The following is a 26,931-nucleotide window of genomic DNA, read 5'->3' on the forward strand; positions in this document are numbered from 1 at the left end:
AGGTCAGCGTATGTGTATGCATAGCCCCCACGGAGTTCCATGCCTCGTTGGCATACTCACAGCCAGGCACAAGCTCTGCACCAATGCTCTAAGAGATCCAGTGAATGGTGGGTGCACTATACATAAACCATGTAATATAACAATCATAACATAATAGCTTGGGGACCATTTATTTTTTAGCACTGTACAGCCTTGCCATGTTTATGCAGTTATTCACACAGTACAAATCATGTCAATAGTAAGACAAGTCCTTGGACATCATCATCTGGCACCAGATAAATTGCATCATTATCATGCCATCACAGGCAGCAACACAAAACATATATATATTTCAGGGTGAGCCTCCCTATAAATAACATATGTACGCCATTCGTTAGGTGACCCCTTTACTCCTATTCCACATGGTCTCTCCTATTTCCAACCTGTGCACCTCTGGTGCGAGGGAAATGGTTCTCAAAGGTGTTGTTCAGCCATTACAACATGTGGTGTAGCATAAGCTAAACAGGCCATGCTTGATTTTTCAAAACACGTGTATACCTTAGCCAGTTTTGAAACACAGCCATTCAGAGTGATGATCTCAGCTGATGGCAGAGGTATACTAAAGATGACATCAAGAACATGAGAGACTCTGGGATTGGGAGAAATAGTTGTCTGAAAGGCAAGTTTATCTTATGGTTATGACTAGGTCTCTGCTATTTCTAAACTGTGAGAGGATTGCACAACAAGAGAAACCACCACTGGCAAAGTCAACAGGTCTACTGTTGGCTGCCAGCGTTTTGGCTTTGGCAATTCTTGTTTTGTTCTGTCATGAGTTTTGCTACTAAATTATTGTTGAGGAAGCTGCCAGGTCCTCATCAATCTAAAAAAAAAAAAAAAGGCTGAAGGCAAAAATATTTTGGGGGTCTCAAATAAGCACACATTAAGATAGTAGTCCCTAGCACTGAAGATAACTACTTTGTCAGTGGATGTGCTTTTTGTGAAAGGACTGCATGTCATAACTCACAGTGAAGTTGCCCAGTGCCTGAAGTGGGCTGACACATTGCCCCATGAAGCATGCTGGAGTGGGTGGAAGAAATAATTGGAATTAAACAATAACAGAAGAATGGATGAAGTCTGGCGGAATCCCCCTAATATGTAACTACTCCATATCCATAATATTAGTAAAATCAGTGGAAAAGATAAACACATGGAAAGGCTTGCAAAGACAGATAGAAAGGGTTGTATAGATAGATAAATGATAGACAGATGATAGACGATTCCATAGATAGAGATGGTTGAATATATAGCTAGATAGAGAGGGTTGCATGCACAGAGGAGGTTGAATAGTAAGATAGATAGATAGATAGATAGATAGATAGATAGATAGATAGATAGATAGATAGATAGATAGATAGATAGATAGATAGATAGATAGATAGATAGATAGATAGATAGATAGATAGATAGATAGATAGATAGATAGATAGATAGATAGATAGATAGATAGATAGATAGATAGATTTGCAACTATAAATAGATGGAACGATAGTTGCAAAGAAAGATAGATAGATAGATAGATAGATATAGATAGATAGATAGATAGATAGATAGATAGATAGATAGATAGATAGATAGATAGATAGATAGATAGATAGATAGATAGATAGATAGATAGATAGATAGATAGATAGATAGATAGATAGATAGATAGATAGAGAGATAGATAGATAGATAGAGAGATAGATAGATAGATAGATAGATAGATAGATAGATAGATAGATAGATTTGCAACTATAAATAGATGGAACGATAGTTGCAAAGAAAGATAGATAGATAGATAGATAGATAGATAGATAGATAGATAGATAGATAGATAGATAGATAGATAGATAGATAGATAGATAGATAGATAGATAGATAGATAGATAGATAGATAGATAGATAGATAGATAGATAGATAGATTTGCAACTATAAATAGATGGAACGATAGTTGCAAAGAAAGATAGATAGATAGATAGATAGATAGATGATAGATAGATAGATAGATAGATAGATAGATAGATAGATAGATAGATAGATAGATAGATAGATAGATAGATAGATAGATAGATAGATAGATAGATAGATAGATAGATAGATAGATAGATAGATTTGCAACTATAAATAGATGGAACGATAGTTGCAAAGAAAGATAGATAGATATATAGATAGATAGATAGATAGATAGATAGATAGATAGATAGATAGATAGATAGATAGATAGATAGATAGATAGATAGATAGATAGATAGATAGATAGATAGATAGATAGATAGATAGATAGATAGATAGATAGATAGATAGATAGATAGATAGATAGATTTGCAACTATAAATAGATAGATAGTTGCAAAGAAAGATGTAGAGATAGATAGATAGATAGATAGATAGATAGATAGATAGATAGATAGATAGATAGATAGATAGATAGATAGATAGATAGATAGATAGATAGATGTGAAGACAGACAAATAGATAGATAGTTGTGAAGACAGACAAATAGATAGTTGTGAATACAGATGGATAGTTGCGAAGATAGATAAATAGACAGACAGACAGACAGACAGACAGACAGACAGACAGACAGACAGACAGACAGACAGACAGACAGATAGACAGATAGATAGATAGATAGATAGATAGATAGATAGATAGATAGATAGATAGATAGATAGATAGATAGATAGATAGATAGATAGATAGATAGATAGATAGATAGATAGATAGATAGATAGATAGATCGATAGATAGATAGAGTTTCAAAAACTGAGATAAACTGATAGAGTTGCAAAGATAGATAGATAGGGGTTCAAAAATGGATAGGATTTCAAAGATACACATATAGGGTTGCAAAGATAAATAGATACCGTTTAAAAATAGATATATTGGCAAAGAAACATAGACAGACAGACAGACAGACAGACAGACAGACAGACAGACAGACAGACAGACAGACAGACAGACAGACAGACAGACAGACAGACAGACAGACAGACAGATAGATAGATAGATAGATAGATAGATAGATAGATAGATAGATAGATAGATAGATAGATAGATAGATAGATAGATAGATAGATAGATAGATAGATAGATAGATAGATAACCAGGTTGATAGATAGACAGACAAGTAGATACACTGGGAAATAGATAGGCAGACCGACTAATAGATAGAGAAACAGATACATAGGGGTATAGATAGATAGACAGGCAGATAGATACAGTTGCAAAGAAAGATGGATAGGGCCAGAAATTGGAATAAATGGCACAGCTTTAATTAATATAATAGTTAAATATCTATATAAACCCAATATACAAGTCTGGACACAGTCTGGGATGCTGTGAAATTGCAGCAGTCAGATTAACAAAGGCCACTCCAATAGGAATGTACAATAGTATTCGCAGAAGACAGAAACTGATAAAGCTGGAAGGTGCCTTGTGCTCTCATCAAAAACAACATGAGCGCTGGTAGAAAACGCCCTATCACATCAGCTCTAAAAGCAAAGGCAACACTAAAGTAATAAAAAAGTACATTTAAAAACACTGGCACTGAAGGGAACTACCTTGTTGGTGTATGTGCTCATTGTGAAAGAGCAAAATGTAGCCACTCAAAGTGAAGTTAGCAAGGATGAAGTAGGCTTACCCATTGCCCCTTGCTGTAAGCTGTAGTGAGCGAAAACAACATTTGAATGACACCGCAACAGACCAATGGATGACGAAAGGTGGCTGAAAGCCCCTTTATGTAGGTGTACATACACTTTCAGTAAATCAAAAGGACTCAGCTAACGCCAGATCTAAAAATAAAGGGATCTGAAAGGCAACATCTGGCAGCCTGAGAGTCTAAGTGGACAGGCTTCTCAGGATGTTCTGGTCAAAGTCCATATGCAGCATCATCAGTGTTGTACTTACAGACTGCATTCAGAAGTAGACAAACGCCCAGAGCTGCAAACTTTGTAACTGGGGAACCAGTTTTGAGTCCTGGCGTTGGCTCCAAATTCTGCGATTCTGGGCAAATCCCGTACGTTCCTGTAAAAAGTGACCTTGTAAAATGTAAGCTGGTGCTCATGTAAAGCACTCTAATGCCCTTGGTCCTAGTTGACAAAAAATGTAGACTGCAACAATTATGGAGTCACCCATGAAGCTGCCCTGCAAATCACCATGATGGAGCAAGCTTGAAGAATGCTACAGGTGCCAGGTTTTTGCTAATAGAACATGCATAAAGGGGTGATGGAAAAGATCTCCCCTAGAGAGGAAGCCAATTAATTATGCAAATGAATTTGACAAACATGATCAATGAAGCAGACTTACCAGCATGTGTGCCATCATAAAGAAGGAACAACTGGTTCCTGTCGCTCAGCTCACGAGATCTGTCTACATCATACCTGAGATCACGTCTGATATAACACCAATGATTTCCACTGCTGAAGATGTGTCTTTATTGGCTTGGCACAGTGGAAATCTGTGTACAGTCTAGGAGAGCACAGGGCCTGGAGTGTGCTAATACTTGTTGCGGAATTGATAGTCAGGAAAGTTGTCCACTAGGAAAGCAACTTCATTTCTTCGGATGATAAAAAATTAGGCATTTAATGGGAATGAACGATCGTAAAGTACCATTTCCCCATCAACCTTCTGATTAGGCCCAGGCAAAATGTGCTTATGCTGGTGTAATCACTTGTAATTTCATGACTTTCATGTAACACCTAAGTGAAATTCCCAGGCTTATGCCATTATGCGACATTTTAGTTCGGCAATAAGGGAACAACGTAAATGATCACAGCATGAGTGGCTGTTGTTCACGCCATTTGTATTTTTCTGCGCTTTTTTTTAAGCACGAATGGATGCAATGACACGTTGCGCTAAAGTATAGCGTTGAACGCCTGTTTTCCATTCTTCACAATTTCACGTACTTGTTTCAGCATATAAATTAATTACATGAAAACTAATTTCAAGAATTTCATATATACCTTTGATGTGCGAAGAATTATAGGATATCAGCCATATGGTGTTTGACAGTGGTTAAGGATTCCCCCAGCCAGTATGCAGGAGCCACAATGGCCCCTGCTTCTGAAATTACTTGAACTAATCCAGGATGAGTGTCTCATGAAAGGATCCTGCCTTCCTGACCATACGAGGCAAAGCCCTCACACTTTCTGTTCAGATGTTTCATGAAGAAGTCTATATCCCAGCATTCCAGTTCCTTTAAAAGCTAATGTTTGAGGAGCATGAAATATGCTTATCATGTGAGATCTGGCCACATTCCACCATCCCATCTTGATCACCATTCTGGAACACCATGCTAAGGTCTTTGATACCACCATGAAATGGCTGTGCTCCTCACTGGCTGAAATCTAACAGGTAAGGTTTAACTTTGTTTACTTTTTAATTTCATAAAATTTGGTGAGGCACGCTAGCAGGGTTCCGAAGGACTCTAAATCTAAGATATACTTGCACTCCCGTGTTAACCTTGCGAGATTGTCAAATATGCATTTTCAATTTTATGCAACAACTCAAAGGGCGTAAGGATCAGCGTGGCAATTTTTTCAAAACCCTATCTCGCTTGCAAATCTGAATGAGAAAAAGTAGGCTGCTGTTGAATGCACAAAGGTTTTAAGTAACATTTTTCAGAACCACTCATAATTTGGTATTGGGCTTCACATACACTTTCCCCAAAATGTGCTGGGAAAAAGAACCAATCCTTTTATCGTACAGAAAAATGTGGCTTTCTTTGATGAGGCTCAGTCCCTAACCCTCCTGGTGAACCAAGTGTTTAAATCAATTTTTAGTCATATATCTTGCTTTCATAAGCATATCAACATCCTACTACTCTTTGCAATGGAGGATGAGAACCCAAGCCGAGCCTCGGATAGAGCACACCATCAGTCTCCACTTGGGTCCTTTCAAGTAAACCAGCGACAGACTGCAATGGGCCCTAAATGTTGAAGTTAGACCAGTGCTCTGCCTATGGAAAAGAGCAATCTCCACCGACTCCCTTTATCGGACACAGGAGCGTTTAACAGTGCAACCAAACTGCAAAGCCTGGGAGAGCCAGCAGGGATGGTGTTGGCTGATGCCAGTTTAGATGGTGTAGAGACACGTAAAAGCATGATCAATCTTTTCCCAAAGTAGAAGATCCCTGGGCTTGGAGTGCAAGGACTAAAGGGAGAAGCAGAGAGCAAATATGTTGGCAAAATTGCGGTTTGATTATACAGGATGGTGTAGGACTCGGTCTCTTCCTCTGGATGAGGCTTAGAGTGGGCAGAGCGATGAGGCCGCCCTTCGGTAGAGTCTACCTTCTCTAAATGAAGTACAAAGCCTGGTGACTATGAACTATCAGTACCGAGGAGAGCCTAGAGGAGCCCTGAGCTGAAGCTAGTGCGCAGTCTTCACCCTCCAGAAGCCGGAGGGAGGGAGGGGTGTCACATATTCGTGAAACAGAGAGTGCGGACTGCGGACAGGGATAGTGATTCAACTGCACTTGAGAGCTGCAGATTGGAAGCATTCGCTGTTTCGTCCAATGCAGCACTTGCACAGAAGATCAACACTCAACTGCTGAAAAGATGAGGAAGGTACCTTAACAGGCACGGTTTTGTCAGAATAAACTCTGCAGGTGGGCTACAACAAAATCTGCTCCTCTCCCCCAGCGCAACCGCCCTTGTCCACCACAATGGAACTGTACAGGCACGCGCTCAACAAAACGTTGGTGCTATAGCCCAATCCAACCTCTCCCATGCCGAGTCACTGCAATCGATGGAGATTTAGCCCCCAGAGCATACTCAGGCAGGGAGGAAGGCTTGCCCTCCTGGCGCAACATTCCTGTGCCACTCTACAAAGAAGTATTGGCAAGCTTGACGCTACAGTGCCCCGTCTGAAGATGGATCCCACAGTAACTTTGTGAGAAAGACTTGACACATGGGTGCAATGATATCTGAAGGGCAGTGAGTGGGAGGTGATTTACTATGACTAGGTATAAGCTTCCAAGTGAGGTGTGCTGCTTCCCTAGGTCGGGTATCACGTACCTCACTGCCAGAAAAGGCACTTAGTACTGTGGCGAGTTTCCATGGACCCCAATGCGTACCTAACACACCGCTTAGAGCCCCAAAGTCCAGGAGGTCACCTTTAGCACCCACCATGTCAGAGGTTTTTTAGGAGACATGATCCGGACTCTGGCAAACAGGATGCGGGAGTGGGTGGGCTTCCCAGACTCAAGAATCAGCAGGAATGCAGGGCAGCTTCCAAACAAGCTGTGGAACTTCACTCTTGCGTGAAACCAGGGCACTGGACCCATGTGACGCAGCCTGTCCGAGTGGAAGAACAGGAGCAGAGCAAAGATTTGGCGAAAAGAATGAACAATTCTGGAAAGGGGTCTCAATTACCAATTGCTGAGCACAAGAGAAGAAGGCTTCAATACATTACACACCACACCGGTCGTAGAAGGATTTTGTGAGGGGCCACACCTGCAAAGCAAAGGAGCAGGGCCGCCATATAGCCATGACACATGGGCAGAATCAGCAGTGCATGACTCCATATAGAAGCAAATTCCTGTCCAGCCACTAGGTGGCAGGTCACGTTCAGGTTGATATTTGTGTGGTCACTGGAGTAAGCAAAGAGAAACTTTCTTCATATTTGCTATTTAATTGTTCAGAATAAAACAGGTCAGAACTGCATTTATTCTCATGATCCACTCCGGGTAAGTACTGCAGCCCAGAAGAGCTAAACAGTAACTCACTGTAACCCATTAAATAAGCAACTGGCCTGTTTAATTTAGCTTGCTTGACAAAAAGGTATCACTCCGAGTACCATCATATATTTCACGATAAATCCAGTAATTGGCTCGGAGGTGTATCACAAGGAGATGAGGTCATTTGTCCAGCGAGGACCAATGACTAAACCAGGTTTGGAGGCGAGTCATAGGGCCCTGGGCAATCCCAGCAAACACATTACGTAGGAGATCACGTGATAAAACAAGGTCTCATTTTGTGTTCGGATCTGCACGTAATCGGTTTTGCTGCAAAACGGAATTAGATCCCTAGAAAACACTCGCCACTAAAGCCATCAAGTAGCCTCCGGTCAGCGGGTTGAGTTACGGCTACAGCATCTCCGAAACACCTGAAGGAAAGAGGACCCGTAGATGGTGCTTGTAACAAAATGGAGTTCTCATGAGAGGCTGAGGGTCAAACAACTTTCTGCAGCTGTAATGCATTTGCGTGTGCTCGGTGGAAACCAAGGGGCATATTATCAAGCCAGGCGATAAAATTATCGCCGTTTTAGCGGCAGAAAACTGCAGCTAAAACGGCGATAATGGGCTTGATAATATGCTCTATGGAATTCTAATTGAAGCCCATGTTAGATGTGAAGGACATCTAACATGGGCTTCAATTGGAATTCCATAGAGCATATTATCAAGCCCATTATCGCCGTTTTAGCGGCAGTTTTCTGCCGCTAAAGCGGCGATAATTTTATCGCCTGGCTTGTTAATATGCCCCTAACTTTTCTACTCGTCAAGTGTAATTACCGGAAGAGAAGGATTACAGCTGTCACTACAACTGAGTTTTGTACCAATAATTATTTACTTCGTTACCTTATTTACCCGGCCTAGCTACATGTTTGTTATGTCGATTTCTCGTTGATGGATTTTACTAAGAGCCCAATTAATTTCGCCAGTTTAAAAAAAAAAAAAAGTATTTAATTGTGTTTCATGAAAACGATTCTATCAATAAATATATGTCCACCCTTGATATTTAAAAAGAGAAGGATAGTTGTGGATAGATTAAAGAACTTCACAGGTATATAACCGGTAAAACTGGAACAAAGGATAGCCATGATGTGGCCATCACTGTAGACAGTGACGTAACACTGAATACAACTAGTAATACAGGCAAAAGGATAGACATTGTGTGGCCATCATTGTGTAGACTGTCACTGTCGTAAAGAATATTACTATAGAATACAACCTATAACACAGGCAAAAGGGTGTCAAAGAAGAGAACCCCTTCCAGAGGGTCACGAGACAAGTAGGAGTTACTGGGTCCAACCGTGTGGGTTGTGGCCTTTATCGCCTGATGTCCTGGGCCCGGCCTACTATGGACTCGGATTAACTGAGACAAGTACCACCCCTTAAGCACTTGACTCTCAGTGGTGGCGTGGATCAAGCAGTGCAAGGCTTGTTGGCAGAGGAAGGGGTGTGGGGTGGGTGGGAGGTGCAAGGTGTATACAGACTCCACAACTCAAAACACACTCTGCACCCCCAAATAAATGAAAGTCCAGCCAGAGATTTTTTGCAAAAGTAGTACTTATACACAAATACAAGGTGAAATCCAGCAGAAAACAAATAATGTACCCAGTCTTCATAAAGGCTGGCACACTAGCATCGTCCGGGCAAGCACCTAAAATCCCCTATCTAAGGACTATGGTTATTCCTCATTAATGTGAGGCAACATTCAGGTTAGGCCCAAGGAGTCTTAGAAGTTCCATGATGGCTTTTTAAAAGTTAAAGTGTCCCAGCACCGTAGCACCTTTAGTCAGAGCAAGTTTCTGAGAGGCTCGCTGTCAGGCCATCAGTCTTAACTTGCTCTCACTGGAGCTGCAGTTTGACAGGCCGAGTGCGGGTCAGCAGCTTGACAGTAAGGAGAAGTTTGGATGCTGCAGGTGTCCACAAAGCTCCTCAGATCGGGCCGTAAGTATTCTTGATTCCGGTTCACAGACTCAGGTGCTTCTGGGTTAGGTTGTTGAATCAATGCTCTGCTTCCAAGGGTCGCAACCCACCATGGGCGTCCGCAGGGGGGGGGGGGCAAGGAGGGGTGCTTGCCCCCCCCTGGAGTGCTCCTCCTTGCCCCCTCCTGCAGCCACCTATGCTTTTACGGACACCTTTTGTCCGTAATTACGGGCCCTGCAGGGAGCAGAGCTGTTCCCTGCCAGAGGCCTCAACTCCCTGATCGGGGGCCTCGCACTCCTCCTCGCAGCCCCTCCCGCCCATTGTCATTCTGTCTGTGGCTGATTATCACAAACAGAATGACAATGGCCAGTTTGAGCTGCGCGCCACAAGCACAAGTGGTTAGGTCTGGACATAAAGACCTCCTTTTAACACTCTGTAGCTTGAGAGCAAGGGGTCTTCTGAATGAAGTTCTGGGGGGAGTCGATGTATTATTCTCCCAAGTCAAAAATTGAGGTTGCGGCATAGCCCGGATTTCAGATCCCACCAAAACGTACACAGACTCGTGTCAATAACATATCTATCTGCCAGTATGCACCCTATCATGTCTGGCAGGACATGCCGACCCTGTGTTTCACTGCCTCATATCCCCCTGCACCCTACCCCCCACTGCCTCATATCCCACTGTACCCACTCCCCGTGCTCAGGGCCAGCTCTAAGGCGGTGCGACCGGTGCCACCGCACCGGGTGCGGACTTCGTGTAGGGGGCGCTAATATGATGATTTTAAAAGCACCTGCTTCTTTCCTGGACTCCTAGAAATTTTCAGCCACCAATAAAAATGTCTAAATGACTGCAGTGATTAATGCACTTCTTAGAGAGGGAGAGATCGAAGTTTTGTGTAATGGAAGTTTCTACTCATCCTAAGGTAGCGCAGAGGGTTACTATGCTTGCAGCAAAGAACGTGCAGCTCACAAAGTGCGTATAATGTAATGTAAATAGGTCAGTGGGTCACCCGTCAGAGAGACCATATTGTTGATAACTCTTTATGAGTTAAAATCCTAATGTGGAACACTGAGCAAGTAACTTATCAAAGATGCATGCAAACTGGGCTAGAGCGTTATGATTTCCCCCCAGCTTTCATTATCCTAATGGGGCAAAATGGGTTAATTTGGGCAGAAATCAATTCTTATTAATAAAGAGAACCCCCCATCCATGGTGCTAGGTTGTAAATTCTAGGTTTCTGATTCTCCTGACCAAGCACTCTTAAACTATCCTGCCTACCTGTACGGATGACCTGTGACTCCTACACCTTCTTGTCCTCTCTCTTATGTAACATTTCACATGCACTGATTTACACACTTATGATTGATTGTCTCTATGTAATCTCTGTAATGTAAAGTGTTCTGACACCTTACACAGATAGGAGCGGCGCTATAAAATGAATTAAATGCACCTGAGACTGAATGGTTACGGAGGCTTGAGGGGTGCTGTGAAAGGATGGTTATGAAGAACCTGTAGTGGAGGTGGTCATTGGGGGTGCCAAAAAGCATTGTTGCACTGGGCGCCACGAGCGCTTAAGCCGGCCCTGCCCGCGCTCACTGCCTTATATCCCTCTGTACCCCACACCTGGCGCTAACTGCCACAACATATCCCTCTGTACCCCACACCTTGCGCTAACTGCCACAACATATCCCTCTGTACCCCGCACCTTGTGCGCACTGCCACATCATATCCCTCTGTACCCCGCACCTTGTGCACACTGCCACAACATATCCCTTTGTACCCCGCACATCACGCTCACTGCCACATATGCCTCTGTATCCCACTCCTCACACTCACTGCCTGATCGCTCATTTTACCCTGCCATTCATCTTCTACGTGTTCTCTCCCCTTCCACTCGTTCTACCTCTGTTCACCCCCTTACTTCTTTTAGTGCCTTACATCTTTCTCAATATCTCTACTTCTTTTCCTCTTCAGTAACATCTGTGACACATCTCTGCACTTCCTTTATATCAACGCACCCCTCTACCTCACCTGTCTACCTTAGTCTTTATTATTCCCTCTTCCTCAGCTGTCTCTACCTGTCTATGACACACCTCTCCCTCTCTCTACCTGGCCCCCTCACGTTCTACGACTGCGTTATTCTCCCCTCTCCAGCTTTGATTTACCTGTCTCTGCTCCTGAATCTTTTTCTTCTACACCTCACTTCTTTGTCTACCCTTCACCACTCGCTACCCTTCTGTTTGCCTTACTACGGTCTTTACCCGACCCACCTTACAGTGCCTCTTCCCATTTCGCCTCACTCCCTCACAGCGCTCTCCTAGCATGCATCTGTTTCTTCCCTCACCACCATGCCTGCCTCTACCCCTCCTTACCTTTCTAACCAGCCTAACTTTCTACCTTCCTGTTATTCCTGGTAGTGAACCTTTCATTTCACCCTTCCGGTTGTATTACCTACGCATTCAAATTGAGTAGGTCATTGCTGTGCTCCCAACCAGACATCGAGACCCAGTCCCCTAGCCTCTCAACATGCCCAGATATAACAACAAGCATTGGCATAGCCAATTGGTCTCGCCTTTGGGACCTTCTGCAGAACTAAATACTTATACTGCCGGCATCATACTTACCCAGCGCCAAGACGCCTCGGCAAAAGTGAGCTATATAAGTTCTTCAGTCAGTGAGTCAGTCATAAGGTCCCAAAGGCGAGACCTATTGGCTATGCCAATGCTTGTTTTTCTCAGGTTGGCCTGAACATTATCCGATCCTGATTGTCTGCCATTTTAGCCCCGCCCCTATTGATTAACATTAGCCACGCCCCTTCATTTGCCAGGTTCGCCCCCCCCCTGGAAAAATTTCTGCGGACGCCCATGCAACCCACCACTCTTCACTGTCACACGCTGCTCCAGGGCAACACCCTCTCTCTTCTCCGCAGCCTGAACATGACATACGGGTGTCACAAACAAACAGTGCATGCAGGGTGACAGCCCAACTGGGTCAAAACACGGCACAGGCAATGGGGTCGTAAACAGCACACCAGGACGACCTCTCCTCCGGGTCACAACACTGCTCTGATGATGGCCCGCTTCTCATTGCAGTGCTGTACCAGGGCGATGACCCTTAACCTTCAGCGCGGCCCACACCTGGCATATGGGGTCGTGAACAGCAGCATTAGGGCAGACGGTCTGAATGGTACAATGGTCTTCCGGACCCTGAAGGTGGCAGCCTTTTGTGCCCGTGCTCGAGGCTTGATGTCTGACTCCAGCAGGAGTTGTTCTTTACCTTGATGTGAGGCTTTTTATGTGACCTTGGATTAGTTGTGTATTATGTTATAGTAATTTATTAAGCGCACGAATATCAAAAGGTGTCTTGGCGCTAGCAATCCAGAGTAAATGAGTTGTGTGGGTATCAAAGCTGGGTGGCGTACTTACGACCCTGGACATGTTATGTTATGTCTATTTGTGAAGCACACAAGGGTATCCCGGTGCTGAGCAGATGTGTGTGACTAGAACTGCCTACGTTAAGTTAGTTAGTTGAAAAAGCCAGGTTTTCAGCTTTTTGCGGAATTCAAGAATGAAGGCAGGCGGTTCTGATGTGGACTGGGAGGCCGTTCCACACTTTAGGAGTGATTTAAGAGGATGCCCGTCCTCTTGATCGGGTTCTGTGTATGAGTGAGATGTGTGCAAGTAGGAGTCCTGTGGAGCAGAGGTGTCTGGGTGGTTGGTGGAAGGAGATGCCACTGTTTAGGCAGGTGGGGCCTAAGTTGTGTAGTGCCGTGAATGTGTGTGTGAGGAGTTTGAAGTGAGCACATTTGTGTATCGGGGGCCCGTGGAGCTCCTTGAGGTGTGGTGTGATGTAAGCTCTGTGTGGTCTGGCTACCAAGTTCTGGATGGTGTGTAGTCTTCTAGTGAGATGCTTGGTGATCCCGGTGTAGAGGGCGTTTCCGTAGTTCAACTTGCTGGTGACTAGGACATGACTGCCCTTTTCCCACTGTTGAGAGGAGCCATTTGAAGGTCTTCTCCAGCATCTTCAGGGTGTGGACGCAGGCTGCAGAGATGGGGTTGACTTGAACAGTCATGTTCAGTTTGCTGTCAAAGCTTATTCCAAAGTTCCTGGTTGGGTGCTGGGTGCTGGGTGTGGGTCCAAGTTCAGCCAGCCACCAGCCGAAGTCCCATGGTGAGGTGTTCTTGCTGAAGACTACTACTTCTAGACTACTTGAGCTTGACTTTTATCCAGTTAGTGACTACGGTCATGCAGGCGATGAACTTATTTCTTGTGATGGGGATCATGTCCAAGAGGGAGAGTATGAGTAGTGTATTGAAGGAGTAGGAGAGGATGATGCTGTTGTGTGTGTGGATGACACTGACCAGAGGGATCATGTATGAGTTGAACAGGATGGGGCTGAGTGATGAACATTTAAACACTCCCCAGATCAATTTGCGTGCTTCAGAGAAGTAAGGTGCCAGGCTGACAGCTTGTGTTCTATCTGTTAAGTAGAAGCATATCCAGCAGACAGAAGGGCCTTCAATGTCAATCTCATACAGGCGCCTGATGAGGATGGGGCGTGCGACCGTGTCAAATGCTGCAGAGGTCTAGAAGAATGAGGGCTGCCGTGTCTCTTCTGTCAGTGATCATGCGGATGTTGTCTGTGTGGGCGATGAGCCCTGTTTCTGTACTGTGGTTGGGCATGAATCAGAACCACGTGGCATCAAGGAGCAGGAGGTTGTTGAAGTAGTTGGTGAGACGTTGATTGATTTGTTTCTCCAAGACTTTTGCCTGGTATGCTTGGAGGTAGATGGATCCGTAGTCAGAAAATGTGATGGGGTCAGCGCCTGTTTCCAGGTGTTCAGGAATGTGGCTGTGTCGATGGAGGCATTGAGGATAGGTGTTACTGCTTCGCTGATCTTTAAGAATCCTTCGGTGAAGGCATGTTGGAGGCAAGGGTCAGATGGGGCCCTCGAGTGGATGGTCTTCCAGATAGCAGCTATTTTGATGGTGGTGTCAGTGGGCCACGAGGTCAGGGTACGTTCTTCGGCGGTGATGAGAAGTTGCACTGCGACAGGGACAGAGTCTGGTTGAGTCTCAAAGTTGCCGTATATGAAGGTGACTTTGTTACAGAACAATTCAGGGAGCTTGTTGCAGAGGTTTTGTGAAGGGGTGCTATTGCTGTAGGCAGCAAGAAGTTAAGTGAAATCTTTGATGAAAGCGAAGATATCCTTGTGTGGAATTCATGAAAGGAGGTAGGCTGAAATGTAGTTTTATCCAGATTGTAGTTTTATTCCAAAGTTCAGTCAGGACCATATGAAGTATCTGGTAAAATAGCCCCACCGGGAGCAGCATCCCTGCTGCTCAGCCTTCATACATCAACTAACAAATCCACTCAAACATACACACAGGGAACATTCTATGACATCACTAAGACTGGCTGAGTAGCAGAGTACAGAACACAGAAAAGAGACTGCACAGAGAAACGAGCAGAATACCACACAGCTCCCTCCCTAATGGAGACAATAACAAATAAAGAAGCAAGAGGTATGAAAAAGAGAACAAATATGTAAAGGAATGGAAAAACAGGTCCAAGAGACAACCCCCCCCCCTTACAACAGTAAACAATAAACAGCAATAAAGAAGCACCAAGGTTAGAGCTCCAGGAAAAAACTCACTAAATGTTAAATGTGTTTCGAATAATAGTAACAGAAGTACCCATCACCACTAAGAAGAAATTCGAAAAATAGCAAATGTCCATAACCAGACAACAATAAATGCAAAGGTAGAGCGAAGATGCCCAGTAAAAGTAGTTTGAGAATTTAAACCATACATTTCCCACCACCACACAGAAAAGGTTTGTACATAGCAATTAAGTTCAGCACATGTCAACAGAAAATGTAAAGAAAATGGAGCGAAGGTGCCCCGCTAACATGATTTTGGAAATCATCCAAAGAAGAACCCACCACCACACAGAAAAGGTTTGGATGTTGAAATAAAGTCCACCCCCTGGATTGGGAACAAAATGTGCTCGATAATAAATAGTAAGAGCTCAAAAAGTATGCTCACCAACAATCAACCCAAGTAAAGTTTCAACACAACAATAGTTTAGGATGCACAGAAACAGCAATCCCAGCACTATATTAGAGCACAATAATGGCTAAGTAACTCACATCAATTAACCCAAGTAAAGTTTTAACACAACAATATTTTAGGATGCAAGAAAACCGCAATCCCAGCACTATATGCACAATAATGGCTAAGTAACTCACTCTCCACTGGGGACCACAAAACACCCCCTAAAAATGATAAAATACTAACCATGCATCAAGCACACTAGAAGCACAAAGAGAAACAATTAAGACTTGGCGTCACAATAAAAGAAGGACAGTTTAGGATGCAATAAATAAGCAATCCTATCACTGGTAAAAGTAAGTGCAGAACAATAACCTTAGAAAGAACAAGCCAAAGTCAATACATGCAGCATCTCATCAAAAGCTTACAAACAAATAAAGGAACAAATTGAGCATGGTATATTCACATTCAGGCAAGTAGCAAAACTACTCCAATAAATACTTAAATGAACAATTTAAATTCAGATAGGCAATACATTCAAAACATTCTTATGCACAAATGCAGGATTATTAATTATTTCAAATAATCAACAATGTTGAGAAAACATGAGAAAATAACACTGCTACTCGAACCTAGTACACGGGTGTCCACCTGTTGGGAAGTAGGAGTTAATAAAGTCCTTGTCGAGTCTCATCTTGCATTGAGCGCCTTCCGCAATGGCAACATCCATAAATGTTCGAGGCAACGCAGGCTAGATTCAGTCATGGTTGAAAAGAAGAACAATGGCTTCCATATGGCACAAAACGTCCATGAACGAAATGTAGCCAAGTCATCACGGATAATATGCCTCTGCACAACTCGTCGACAGACACGTAGAGTCGTCATCACGGATACAACACCTCTGAGTAACTCGTCATTAGTCGTCATCATGGATGCCACACTGCAGCAGTCGAAAGAATTACACCCTCATGAATGTTCCAGCTACAGAGGCTCCAGCGCGTGAAAAAATGCAGTGAGACTTAAACTTTAAAAATAAACACAGTAAACACGTGATCTACAACTGTAACCGCAACGCTAGTAGTTCTCGAGCAGCAAAGTCTGCGCGAGATCAATCAATCAATCATGACATTTGTATAGCGCGCTACTCACCCGGAAGGGTCTTAAGGCGCTGGGGTAGAGGGGTCCGTTACTGCACGAAAAGCCAGGTCTTGAGTTGCTTCCTGAAGGAGAGGTGGTCCTGGGTTAGCCGAAGGGGGATGGGGAGGGAGTTCCATGTCTTGGCTGCCAGGTAGGAGAAGGATATTCCTCCGGTGGTGGCTCTGCGGATGCGAGGGCGAGGCTGGTCGACTGTAGCTGGCGGGTGGGCGTGTAGAAGGTCAGGCGGCTGTTGAGGTACTTGGGGCCCAAGTCGTGGAGAGCCTTGTGTGCGTGGGTGAGGAGTCTGAACGTGATCCTCTTGCTGATGGGGAGCCAGTGCAGGTCTCTCAGGTGGCCGGTGATGTGGCTGTGTCGGGGGATGTCCAGGACGAGTCGTGCAGAGGAGTTCTGGATGCGTTGGAGTCTTTTCTGAATTTTGGCTGTTGTTCCGGCGTAGAGGGTGTTTCCGTAGTCCAGTCGGCTGGTGACGAGTGCCTGGGTAACCGTCTTCCTGGTTTCGGTGGGGATCCATCGGAAAATCTTTCGGAGCATGCGCAGGGTGTTGAAGCACGATGATGAGACGGCGTTGACTTGTCTGGTCATCGAGAGGGAGGAGTCCAGGATGAAGCCCAGGTTACGTGCGTGGTCCGTTGGCTTGGGGGTGGTGCCCAGGGCAGGGGGCCACCAGGAGTCGTCCCAGGCGGAGGGCGATGATCCCAGGATGAGGACTTCCGTCTTTTCTGAGTTCAGTTTCAGGCGGCTGTACTTCATCCACTCGGCGACGTCTTTCATCCCTTCGTGTAGGCTTGTTCTGGCGGTGGCTGGGTCGTTGGTGAGGGAGAGGATCAGTTGGGTGTCGTCGGCGTAGGTGATGATGTTGAGGATGTGTTGGCGTGCGATGGCTGCGAGGGGGCTCATGTAGACGTTGAAGAGGGTGGGGCTGAGCGAAGATCCCTGTGGTACGCCGCAGATGACTTCGGTGGCCTCGGATCTGAACGGGGGGAGGCAGACTCTGGGTTCTTCCGGCAAGGAACGAGATGATCCACTCCAGTGCCTTCTCTTGGATTCCGATGTCGCTGAGGCGCTGCACTAGAGTGCGGTGGCAGACTGTGTCGAACGCTGCGGAGAGGTCCAGGAGGATGAGGGCCGCTGTTTCCCCGTTGTCGAGCAGGGATCTGATGTCATCAGTGGCTGCGATGAGTGCTGTCTCGGTTCTGTGGTTGGCTCGGAAGCCGGACTGCGAGTTGTCGAGGGATCCGTTCGTCTTGAGGAAGACGGCAAGCTGTCTGTTGACGGTCTTCTCGATGACTTTGGCAGGAAAAGGGAGGAGCGAGATGGGGCGAAAGTTCTTGAGGTCGGAGGGGTCCGCTGTTGGTTTCTTCAGGAGGGCGCTGATCTCGGCGTGCTTCCAGCTTTCTGGGAAGGTGGCGGTGTTGAAGGAGGCGTTGATGATGCCCCGGAGTTGGGGTGCGATGATGGAGTCGGCCTTGTTGAAGACGTGGTGGGGGCAGGGGTCGGTTGGGGATCCGGAGTGGATTGTGTTCATCGTGCGGGTGGTGTCTTCGGTGCTGACCGGGGTCCAGGCGCAGAGGGTGGTGGGGGGGGGGGCGTTGGTTCGGTGGTTGGGTGCGAGGTTGGTGCGCTGAAGCTGTTGTGTATTTCGGCGATCTTGCGGTGGAAGAACGAGGCGAGTGAGTCGCAGAGGTCTTGTGAGGGAGTGATGTCGTTGTTTCCGGCGCTGGGGTTGGAGAGCTCTTTGACGATGCTGAAGAGTTCCTTGCTGTTGTGGGCGTTGTTGTCCAGACGTTCTTTGAATGCTGTCTTCTTGGTGGTGCGGATCAGCTGGTGGTGTTTGCGGGTGGCGTGCTTGAGGGCAGTCATGTTGTCTGTGGTCTGGTCTTTGCGCCATGTTTTCTCGAGGGTGTGGCAGTTCTTCTTGGAGTTCTTAAGTTCATCGGTGAACCAAGAGGCTTTCTTGCTGCCGGGTCTGCTGGGAGGGGTCTTCAGAGGTGCGAGGACGTCTGCGCTGTTGGTGATCCACTGTGTGAGGTTGCTGGCTGCTTCGTTGGGGTTCGTTGTGCTGGCAGGAGGGTTCTGGCTAAGGGAGATGGTTTATCCATAAATTTGCACAGGGAAACATCAGAGCCCCAGCACAATATACACTGCAGCCCTGAGAATAAAGTAGCGGCTTCCAGACAGGAGTTCAGCAAAGATTGAGCTCAAGGTGAAGAGGTTCAAAAAACCCTCAAGCGGCACACTGCAAAAACGTAAACACATCAGAGTGCACAACCGCACATCTCTTGAAGCATTTACTACTCTCCTCATTTGTATGTCATCAATTGAGAGTAGATTCCAATTCACATGAAACCTGCTGAAAAATACCAAATAACAAAATCGAAAAGTAGCAAAATCGCAGGCAGTCAGAATTTCAAATCCTTAGAACATGTGAATGTTGTACAGTCCCATAAAGTGCAGCCAAACGCTTATAATAAGATAACCTTTTATCATTAGACGTGTAGTAACTTGCTTGAAGTATCAATACTGGCAGTAATGTTATAATTGAATTCAAAGTAATAATAGGTCCACATTCAATGCCCTGGGTTGAGACTGTCAGATGGAACAGACACTGGTGAGGCTCCCAGGTGCATAATCATTGAGCAGGCTTAAAATAGGCTCTTTTAAATGTAAACTTACAGTCTCTTCTTCTCTTTGTAGTGAGGATGACTCTTCTCTTTATTTTAGTAATGTCTTTTTGTCTCAAGTGAGTCCTTTTCCACTCGTCGCCAGTGTGGAATTCATGAAAGGAGGTAGACTGAAATGTAGTTTTATCCAGATTGTAGTTGTATTCCAAAGTTCAGTCAGGGCAGGAACATATGAAGTATCTGGTAAAATAGCCCCGCCGGGAGCAGCATCCCTACTGCTCAGCCTACATACGTGAACTGACAAATCCACTCAAACATACACACAGGGAACATTCTATGACATCACTAAGACTGGCTGAGCAGCAGAGTAAAGAACACAGAAAAGAGACTGGACAGAGAAAAGAGAAGAATACCACACCTTACTACTGTTAGTGCAGTAAGCAATACGATCTGCAAGAGCTGTGCACTTCATGTTTCATATCTGCTGGTGATAGTGTGTTAGTGTTGCTTTAAAGATGTCTTTATCTGTGGTGTTTTGATTTGTTCTCCATTTGCACTCCTGTTGCTTGCAGTGGCGCTTTGTCAGCCTGAGTTCCTCTGGGTACCAGCTGGCCTGTGGTTAGGCTATTGCCATTTGGTTGCACTTGAGGGGAAGCCAGGGTGTCGGCGCATACAATGATTCACCTGTTGAGGTTTGTGATGGCTAACTGCAAGTGTGCTTGGTCCGATGCACGGAGAAAGCAAAAGCCCACCCCTCTCCTGTGATGCTTTTATAGCTGGGGCGGGCAGTTCTGGTGGCGGCAGGTCTGTGATGGTGTGGGTTGGGTATGCTGATACTGACAAGGCACGGTCTGTCCAGGTCATAGTTGCTGGCAAGCCGACTACAATGTTGTTGATTGAGAAGAAAATCAGATCCAATATGTGTCCATAGATGTGGGTGGGCTCACTAACGTGTGCGATTATGTATTAGAGCCATAGAATTTGTGTTTCTAGTCTTCTAGGTGAAAGTTAAAGTCTCAGAGGAGAATGAAGGTGCTGTTGTTGATGATGAGGGGTGCGACGAAGTTCGTGATATTGGTGATAAAATTGTTGTTTGTCCAGGTGGTCTGTATAGGAGAGTTTCGCCCAGGGAGATGTTGGTTGCCACGATTGTCTTGAACGTGAGGTGTTTCATGTAACTGGTGAGGGTGTCTGTGTAGCTGATGCAGGTGAGGGCGACTCGATTTCCGGACTTGTGCTGACAGTGTTCCGAGGCAATCTTGAAGTCGGTGAGGATGGTTGTTGTGATGTCTGGTTCTGAGGTTGGATTTAGCCATGTTTCCGTGAGGAAGAGTGGGTACAGAGCGTGGTCGTGCAACAGGTCCCATATCTCTTGGGGTGTTTAGTGAGTCAGTGGGTGCGGAGGAGCATGCATGTGAGCGTGGAATGTTGTGTGAGTGCAAGCGTGTGGTTGGTGTGTGTGAACGAGTGGGTTGCTCGGTGCTGTTGGTGCAGGAGTGGTGGAATTACAGTATGAGAGAGTGCATGAGAATTTGCAAGAGGTGCAAGTGAACACCCTTTCGGTGTTGTGTGGAGTGTTGTGGCAGCAGAGGCGTGAGTGAAGGCTGGTGGTGAGAGTGCAGAACAGCATGGCAGGGTACCGGTGGGTGGGGTAAGAACCAGGGCTCATGGTGCTGGAGGCAGTACAGGCGCAAAGGGGCTTGCCTTTAGCATGTCTGTGCTGCAGCGACCATTAAGTAGGTCCTAGGAGGGGGGAGGAGAGACGGGTGCCATGGAAAGGAAACCAGTGATGTCACTTACTGTGTAGATGGATGATGGGAAATTATGGGAAGTGATGTCACTTCCTGTGCAGACGGGTAATTGGAAATGAAGTCCTTTCGGTTGACTTATGTTTTTTAAAGACGGTTTCGGCTGCAAAACAGAGATCACTCTCTGTGCCGATGGATGATGGGAATTCCAGGCATGTGTTTTATTCGAGGGCCACTGGTCTTCCATGGCTGCTCAATATTCTCCTCTTCTTCATGCTCTGATGCGCTTGAGGAGACAGTTTCGCAAGTGGTTGTTGCCTGGGCTGCTAGGAACCTGGATGGACTGGCCTCTTTGCCTTCGTCAGCACCGAAGAGTTTTTATTCTTTAAAGATGTCCGGCATTTCTGAGGAAGCTTGTTGGTGCATCTTACTGTGTGCTCAGCACCTTTCCCTTCTGTACCTCAGGGTCTTTAAGCAGAAGGCAAGGCAGAACTCACATGAGGCATCATTTTGGTCAGGTTGAAAGGGACAAGTGGCAGACATTGTGATTGTTCAACTATGGGTATTTAGAGTTACATTTGAGACAGTGTAGAAAGGGCGTTCATTCCACCACCATGCTGCAGTGTGCATTACCCAGGGTTAAAGTTTAAGGGAGGACATGAGGTCCCCAAAGGGGGCAGTGGGGGTAGCATCCTGGTGGTCGAGTGCTGGTTGTTGGTCTTCCAAAAGCACCCAGTAAAGTAATGCAAAGGAGAGTCGTGAACATGGAGTCAGTGGGCATGTGCATTGTCCACTAAAGGAGGATTTAAAGTACATCTTGTGACTCAAAAGACTACTTTGAGGAAAAATACCTTCTGAAAGTCGGAGCATAACACTAGAAGACAGGAGTATGCAGACCATGTGTATCTACAGCATCCATGCTACGAACACTGTAATATCACTTGCACTTTGAGATTTATTAGTCTTAAAATCAAAGACATGCTTACAGGGTCTAATACCTAAATGTGCAAATCCTATATAACTGTGCAGACTTTGCATTTTTGAGTGCAAAAAAGCTAATTGTCGTGGCCTGTAAGTTTCCTTGAGCATGGGAAACTTCCATCTGGCTAACTGCAGTGGTTCAAAAGTGAAAATTCTATAGTAACTTCCTAACAGGGAAGGAATGGCAGGAAAACCTCAGACATATCACAGACTTTATTTTGATGGTCTTGGTATGTCAGACGGATGGAAACCCCTCTTACATAAACGACTTCTACTGTGTTAAAACTGAGAACCTGTTCCAGAGACTGTAGGGTACAATTGGGATCACCTCGAAGGTTGTTTCTAAGAAGGACATGAGAACTTCAAGGTGATATCCAGGTGGAGTGGTCTCTTATAGAGTGATATAGCAGTTTGCAATCCAACTCCAGCTCAGAATCGCAAGTACTTCCACACACCGACAACGCACACAAACCTCTGGGAGCAGAGACTCCGCAATCATGTAAAGCATTTTGATAGAATTGCTTCTATTGACCAGGAGGCTACCGCTGACATCAAATTTATTGTTTGCTTACCTTATTATTTTTTACCCAATTTGTTTTATTATATTTCCAGTGTATCAATGAATCATACACAGTCCTGTCATATCATGTTTAAAAAAGCCATGTACTCATTGTTATACTGGAAAACCAAATTAAGATCAAATTAAAAACATAAGGATTTTAAAACATCAGTTCTTATTTATCAGGCACATCACACTCCACATAAACAGTGAAAGTGGATAACAGGAGTGGACTCAACCTGCACAAGATGTAATCAACAAAAATCAGATTCAATCTAAGTTCAGAAATGCTTATTGATTTGGGGATGCAGGGAACACATATTTGGACATTTGCACGAAATGACTGACCGTAGTCATTTCATGGTCACCTCCCTCAATTGTACCTCGTCATTATCATGCCAGATATTCTTGGGATTTTTATATTCACACAAAGTGTAATATTTCAGGGTTAGCTGTCACGGTGTTTACAAAAGCAAAACTACAACTGGATATTTACAACTAATTGTGGTAAAAGGACAAACTTGTGGACCGATTACCTAAAGAATATTCCTTTATAGCCAAGGTTATTAGAAGAATTATTTCATTTTGAGTTCAGACCCTCTCAGAGAAAACAACTGAAAGAAAAATGCTTGTTTTTAAAGTCACACTTAAGACTAACAGTCATTAGATTTGTCCCGGTCTATTAATTGGTCCTTTTGGAATTCAGCTTTTCTATCCTTTGCTAAATTCGATTTTCGCCCACATTCTATATTTTAAGCAGAAGGAGGAGAAACTATAGTTATAGAAAAAATACAGACGCCTTAGAAACAGTGAGTAGTTTGATGAATTTCAGTTGGCACAAAAGTAGAAGTTTACAAAATTCTTTGCAAAATATTGCAAACAAGATGAAGCAGACAAAACTATGCAGAACTCTTTAAAAACAACTGCAGAATGTTGTTAAAAAGTATGCGGAACACCCATAGCAGCGACCTGACCAGTTGACTATTATTGTACTCTTTCAAGAGACATGCGGTCAATAATTACCTGTGTGTCTCTGCTGAAGACTTCAACTTCTCTGTCTGGTCGCTTCTTTGGCACTGTTTGGGTCCCTGCATGATGATACTCTGCTCCTGTGAGTTTATGTTTGTACCCACCGAGGTACGGCTTGTGGAACGTTAGCCTCTCAATTTCCACCACCACATCCTGATAGGTAGCGGCATCTACTCAGTGACAATAGAAGGACCGAAGTGTTAGCAAACTGGCATGTCAATGAACTGGGCACAATGAGTGTTGTACACATGAATTAACAATCCATACAAACCCGTCTGAACTTTAACAGTTATCACGTCAGGCATGTTGTAGTCATGATGTGGCTTAATCGCTTTAATTGGAAAACTGTCCGGGTCTGTGGATGACATCTCAAGCTGGATAGTTCCATGAGGTCTAACACCTAGATCCATTAGAGTCTCTGTGTCTCGAACTAATTTGCCTAAAATTTGAGATCAAACAAGAACCTGTTAAGTAAATTAGCATAACGTTAATCTGTGAGAACATAGTGGTATACCGAGATCATCACAATCTGAAAGGCTGCTCAGCAAAAGCTCGGATTTTCTCAAATTATATTCCATACACCATCAACAAATAACTCCCTGGCACCTACATTCAATGCACATTAGAAGAGCTTGCCTTATACGAATCAAAATATAATTATCCAGATAACCGTGAACGCAATTCTTTGTGTTAAACAACATTGGCTCAAATAAAATCAATTTCACGATTGTGCAGTTTTCTATAGGGCTGCACACATACCTTGAAACATGATTTGGATCACCACCTGTGGGATTTTCAACTGTGATGCAAAGTATTCCTTGAGCATTCCAATAGTAAAACAGATGGAAAAGGCTGTTGTGACCACATGGCAGCCAGGAACTATCATGATTTTAACTGATGAGAAAACAAAAAAACAAAGTTACTTTTTGCTCAGGGTTTTTTGCTAGTAATCAATAAATCAGAGCTATCTGAGCTATTTTTGCAAACAAAAAGGACATTTGATTGCTGGTGTTCATTGCCAACTAATCTTCATTTTATGAGATTGAGGACTTCAAATGATAACAATATCATCTAACAGTAGGTAAAGGAGTTAGGGACTATGCAACGAACATACATTATTGACCATGAAACACAGGTCCAAGTCCATTTTGGGGCAATTGTTGCAGCACAGATACATTCTCATTCATAAAGTGATCAACACGGATTGATCACCAATCCCAACATTTGTTATTAAGAACTTAAATCCATCTGAATTACAGATAACATCTTGTGACACACTCTTATTTTCGCAAAAAGAACAATTGATGGACAGAATGCAGAACAATGCCCTACATTCACCCCAGTACAGAGATCTGTTTTTTTGCTCACCATGCCATTGCAGTTTGAACCCAGCCATATGCAAATCAGTCTTGACCCTGCACCCAATGGGACCAGTCGAGCCCGAACTGCTTGCCAGGTCCTCCCTGGACTGGAAACAAGCATCCTAGGACCGCTTTCGGGGTTTCAGCCCTCATAAGCCAGGACAGCTTGACTCCAGTGGCATGGAGAGCACGGGACCCAAGTCTGGGCATACCCGTCCCACGGGGGGGGGGGGTGAATGTTTTGATTTGTTCTGCATTCCGTCCATCAATTGTGTGTCTTTTGCTTCCGCCTCAAGTGCGCCGGGTATGCCCAGACGTGGGTCCCGGGCTCACTGTGCCACTGGACTCAAGCTATCCTGGCTGATGAGGGGTGAAACCCCGAAACCATTCCTAGGATGCTTGTTTCTGGTCCAGGGAGGACCTGGCTTGGCAGTTCGGGATGGATTGTTCCTATGAGGCACAGGGTCAAGACTGATTTGCATATGGCCAGATCTAAACTGGGGTGGGTGGCATGGTGAGCAAAATAATGATGGATTTAACCCAGATCTCTTGACTGGGGGTGAATGTTTTCATTTGTTCTGCATTCCATCTATCAATTGTGTGTCTTTTACCCTCTTATTTTCGCTCACGACAGAATGCTTGTAGTAAAGACCTACGTCGGCTTTGATCCTTCACGTCGTATTGATCTCAGATATGATTGATTGTGAACATACACAGGTTAATCATTGGTAGTAGGAGAATTCCCTTACCTTAGACTCAGCAATGATCAAATCCAAGTTAAAATTAGTCGATCACTTAGAAATAAGATTTTAAATAATTGTAACACCTAGGCTGATCGTATTAAAAAAGGCAAGCTTACCCCTGATAACAAAATCTCAGTCATGGAAGATTGATGCTTTTATTCAACAAAACTCCTACTGAGCGAGAATGTGTATTACAAGGCACTGTCAAAACTCCCATTAACTGCCCCAACCCAATCCCTTTGTGCAAACCTCTGCATCAGGGCAGTTAATAAAATACTAGCATTCTCAGTTTGCGAGACCAGTTATTTCGTTTGGTAATAACGCACCAAGTAAATAAGTCAATATAATTACCAACAGGAGTAATATTTGCCAGGCGTGGTTTTACCTTCTTATTATGAATTCTGCACCTGGGAAAGGGGAATATTGTGGTTATCCTATATTTCTGCATCTGTTCCAAGTTGCAAAACTCAGAATTTGGGATATCTTTATACTATTATTTCCACCTGCTTTTTGGTGAAATTTGTATGCGGTAAAGAGTTTGGAATTACTGTGCAAGTTGTCATCCCATTTGATGTACCCCGCACCGTTTGTGTCCAATTCAGGATTAAGAAGCCTCTCAGAAAGAGGGTCTCAGACTGACATGTTTCCAGGCAAATCTTCCCTAAAGTGACCGGCAAATCTAGGTCACTGAATTTAAAATGGAGATATTCGGATAACAATTTCTAGCTCTTATTGCCCATACAAACAAGAGAGAATGAACAAGAAGTTTCCTCAGAAGGTCTACTCGGAGCATGAGATATAATTGTGCAGAACACAAGGCCTAAGAAGACTCAATTAGGAGTGGCTCTTATCTCTATCGGGCCTGGAACTAGACTTTACTGCCCCCATTGGAATTATGGGTTGCTGTGTTTCACACAGAGATTTCATATCCCCATATGAAATAGTGGGGTAAAAGAGGAATTGGCACAAAAATACAGATTTCCACACGATTATACCCAAAACTATA

At 44.5% G+C, this 26,931-nt stretch overlaps 1 protein-coding gene across 2 annotated transcripts in view; it reads right to left on the reverse strand.

The window, feature by feature from the left end:
• IQUB (IQ motif and ubiquitin domain containing) overlaps positions 1-26,931 on the reverse strand; it is a 339,995-nt gene that overhangs the window by 207,655 nt on the left and 105,409 nt on the right. For both annotated transcript variants that reach the window (XM_085654193.1, XM_085654194.1), the window contains 3 exons: positions 24,581-24,715; positions 24,093-24,260; positions 23,816-23,991 (listed from right to left, as the gene is read on the reverse strand). In XM_085654193.1, coding sequence (XP_085510319.1) covers positions 23,816-23,991; positions 24,093-24,260; positions 24,581-24,715 — 479 coding nt within the window. The remainder of the gene's footprint in view (positions 1-23,815; positions 23,992-24,092; positions 24,261-24,580; positions 24,716-26,931) is intronic.

This window comes from Triturus cristatus, chromosome 4_1 (genome assembly GCF_964204655.1).
Source record: "Triturus cristatus chromosome 4_1, aTriCri1.1, whole genome shotgun sequence".
NCBI classification, from domain to species: Eukaryota; Metazoa; Chordata; class Amphibia; order Caudata; family Salamandridae; genus Triturus; species Triturus cristatus.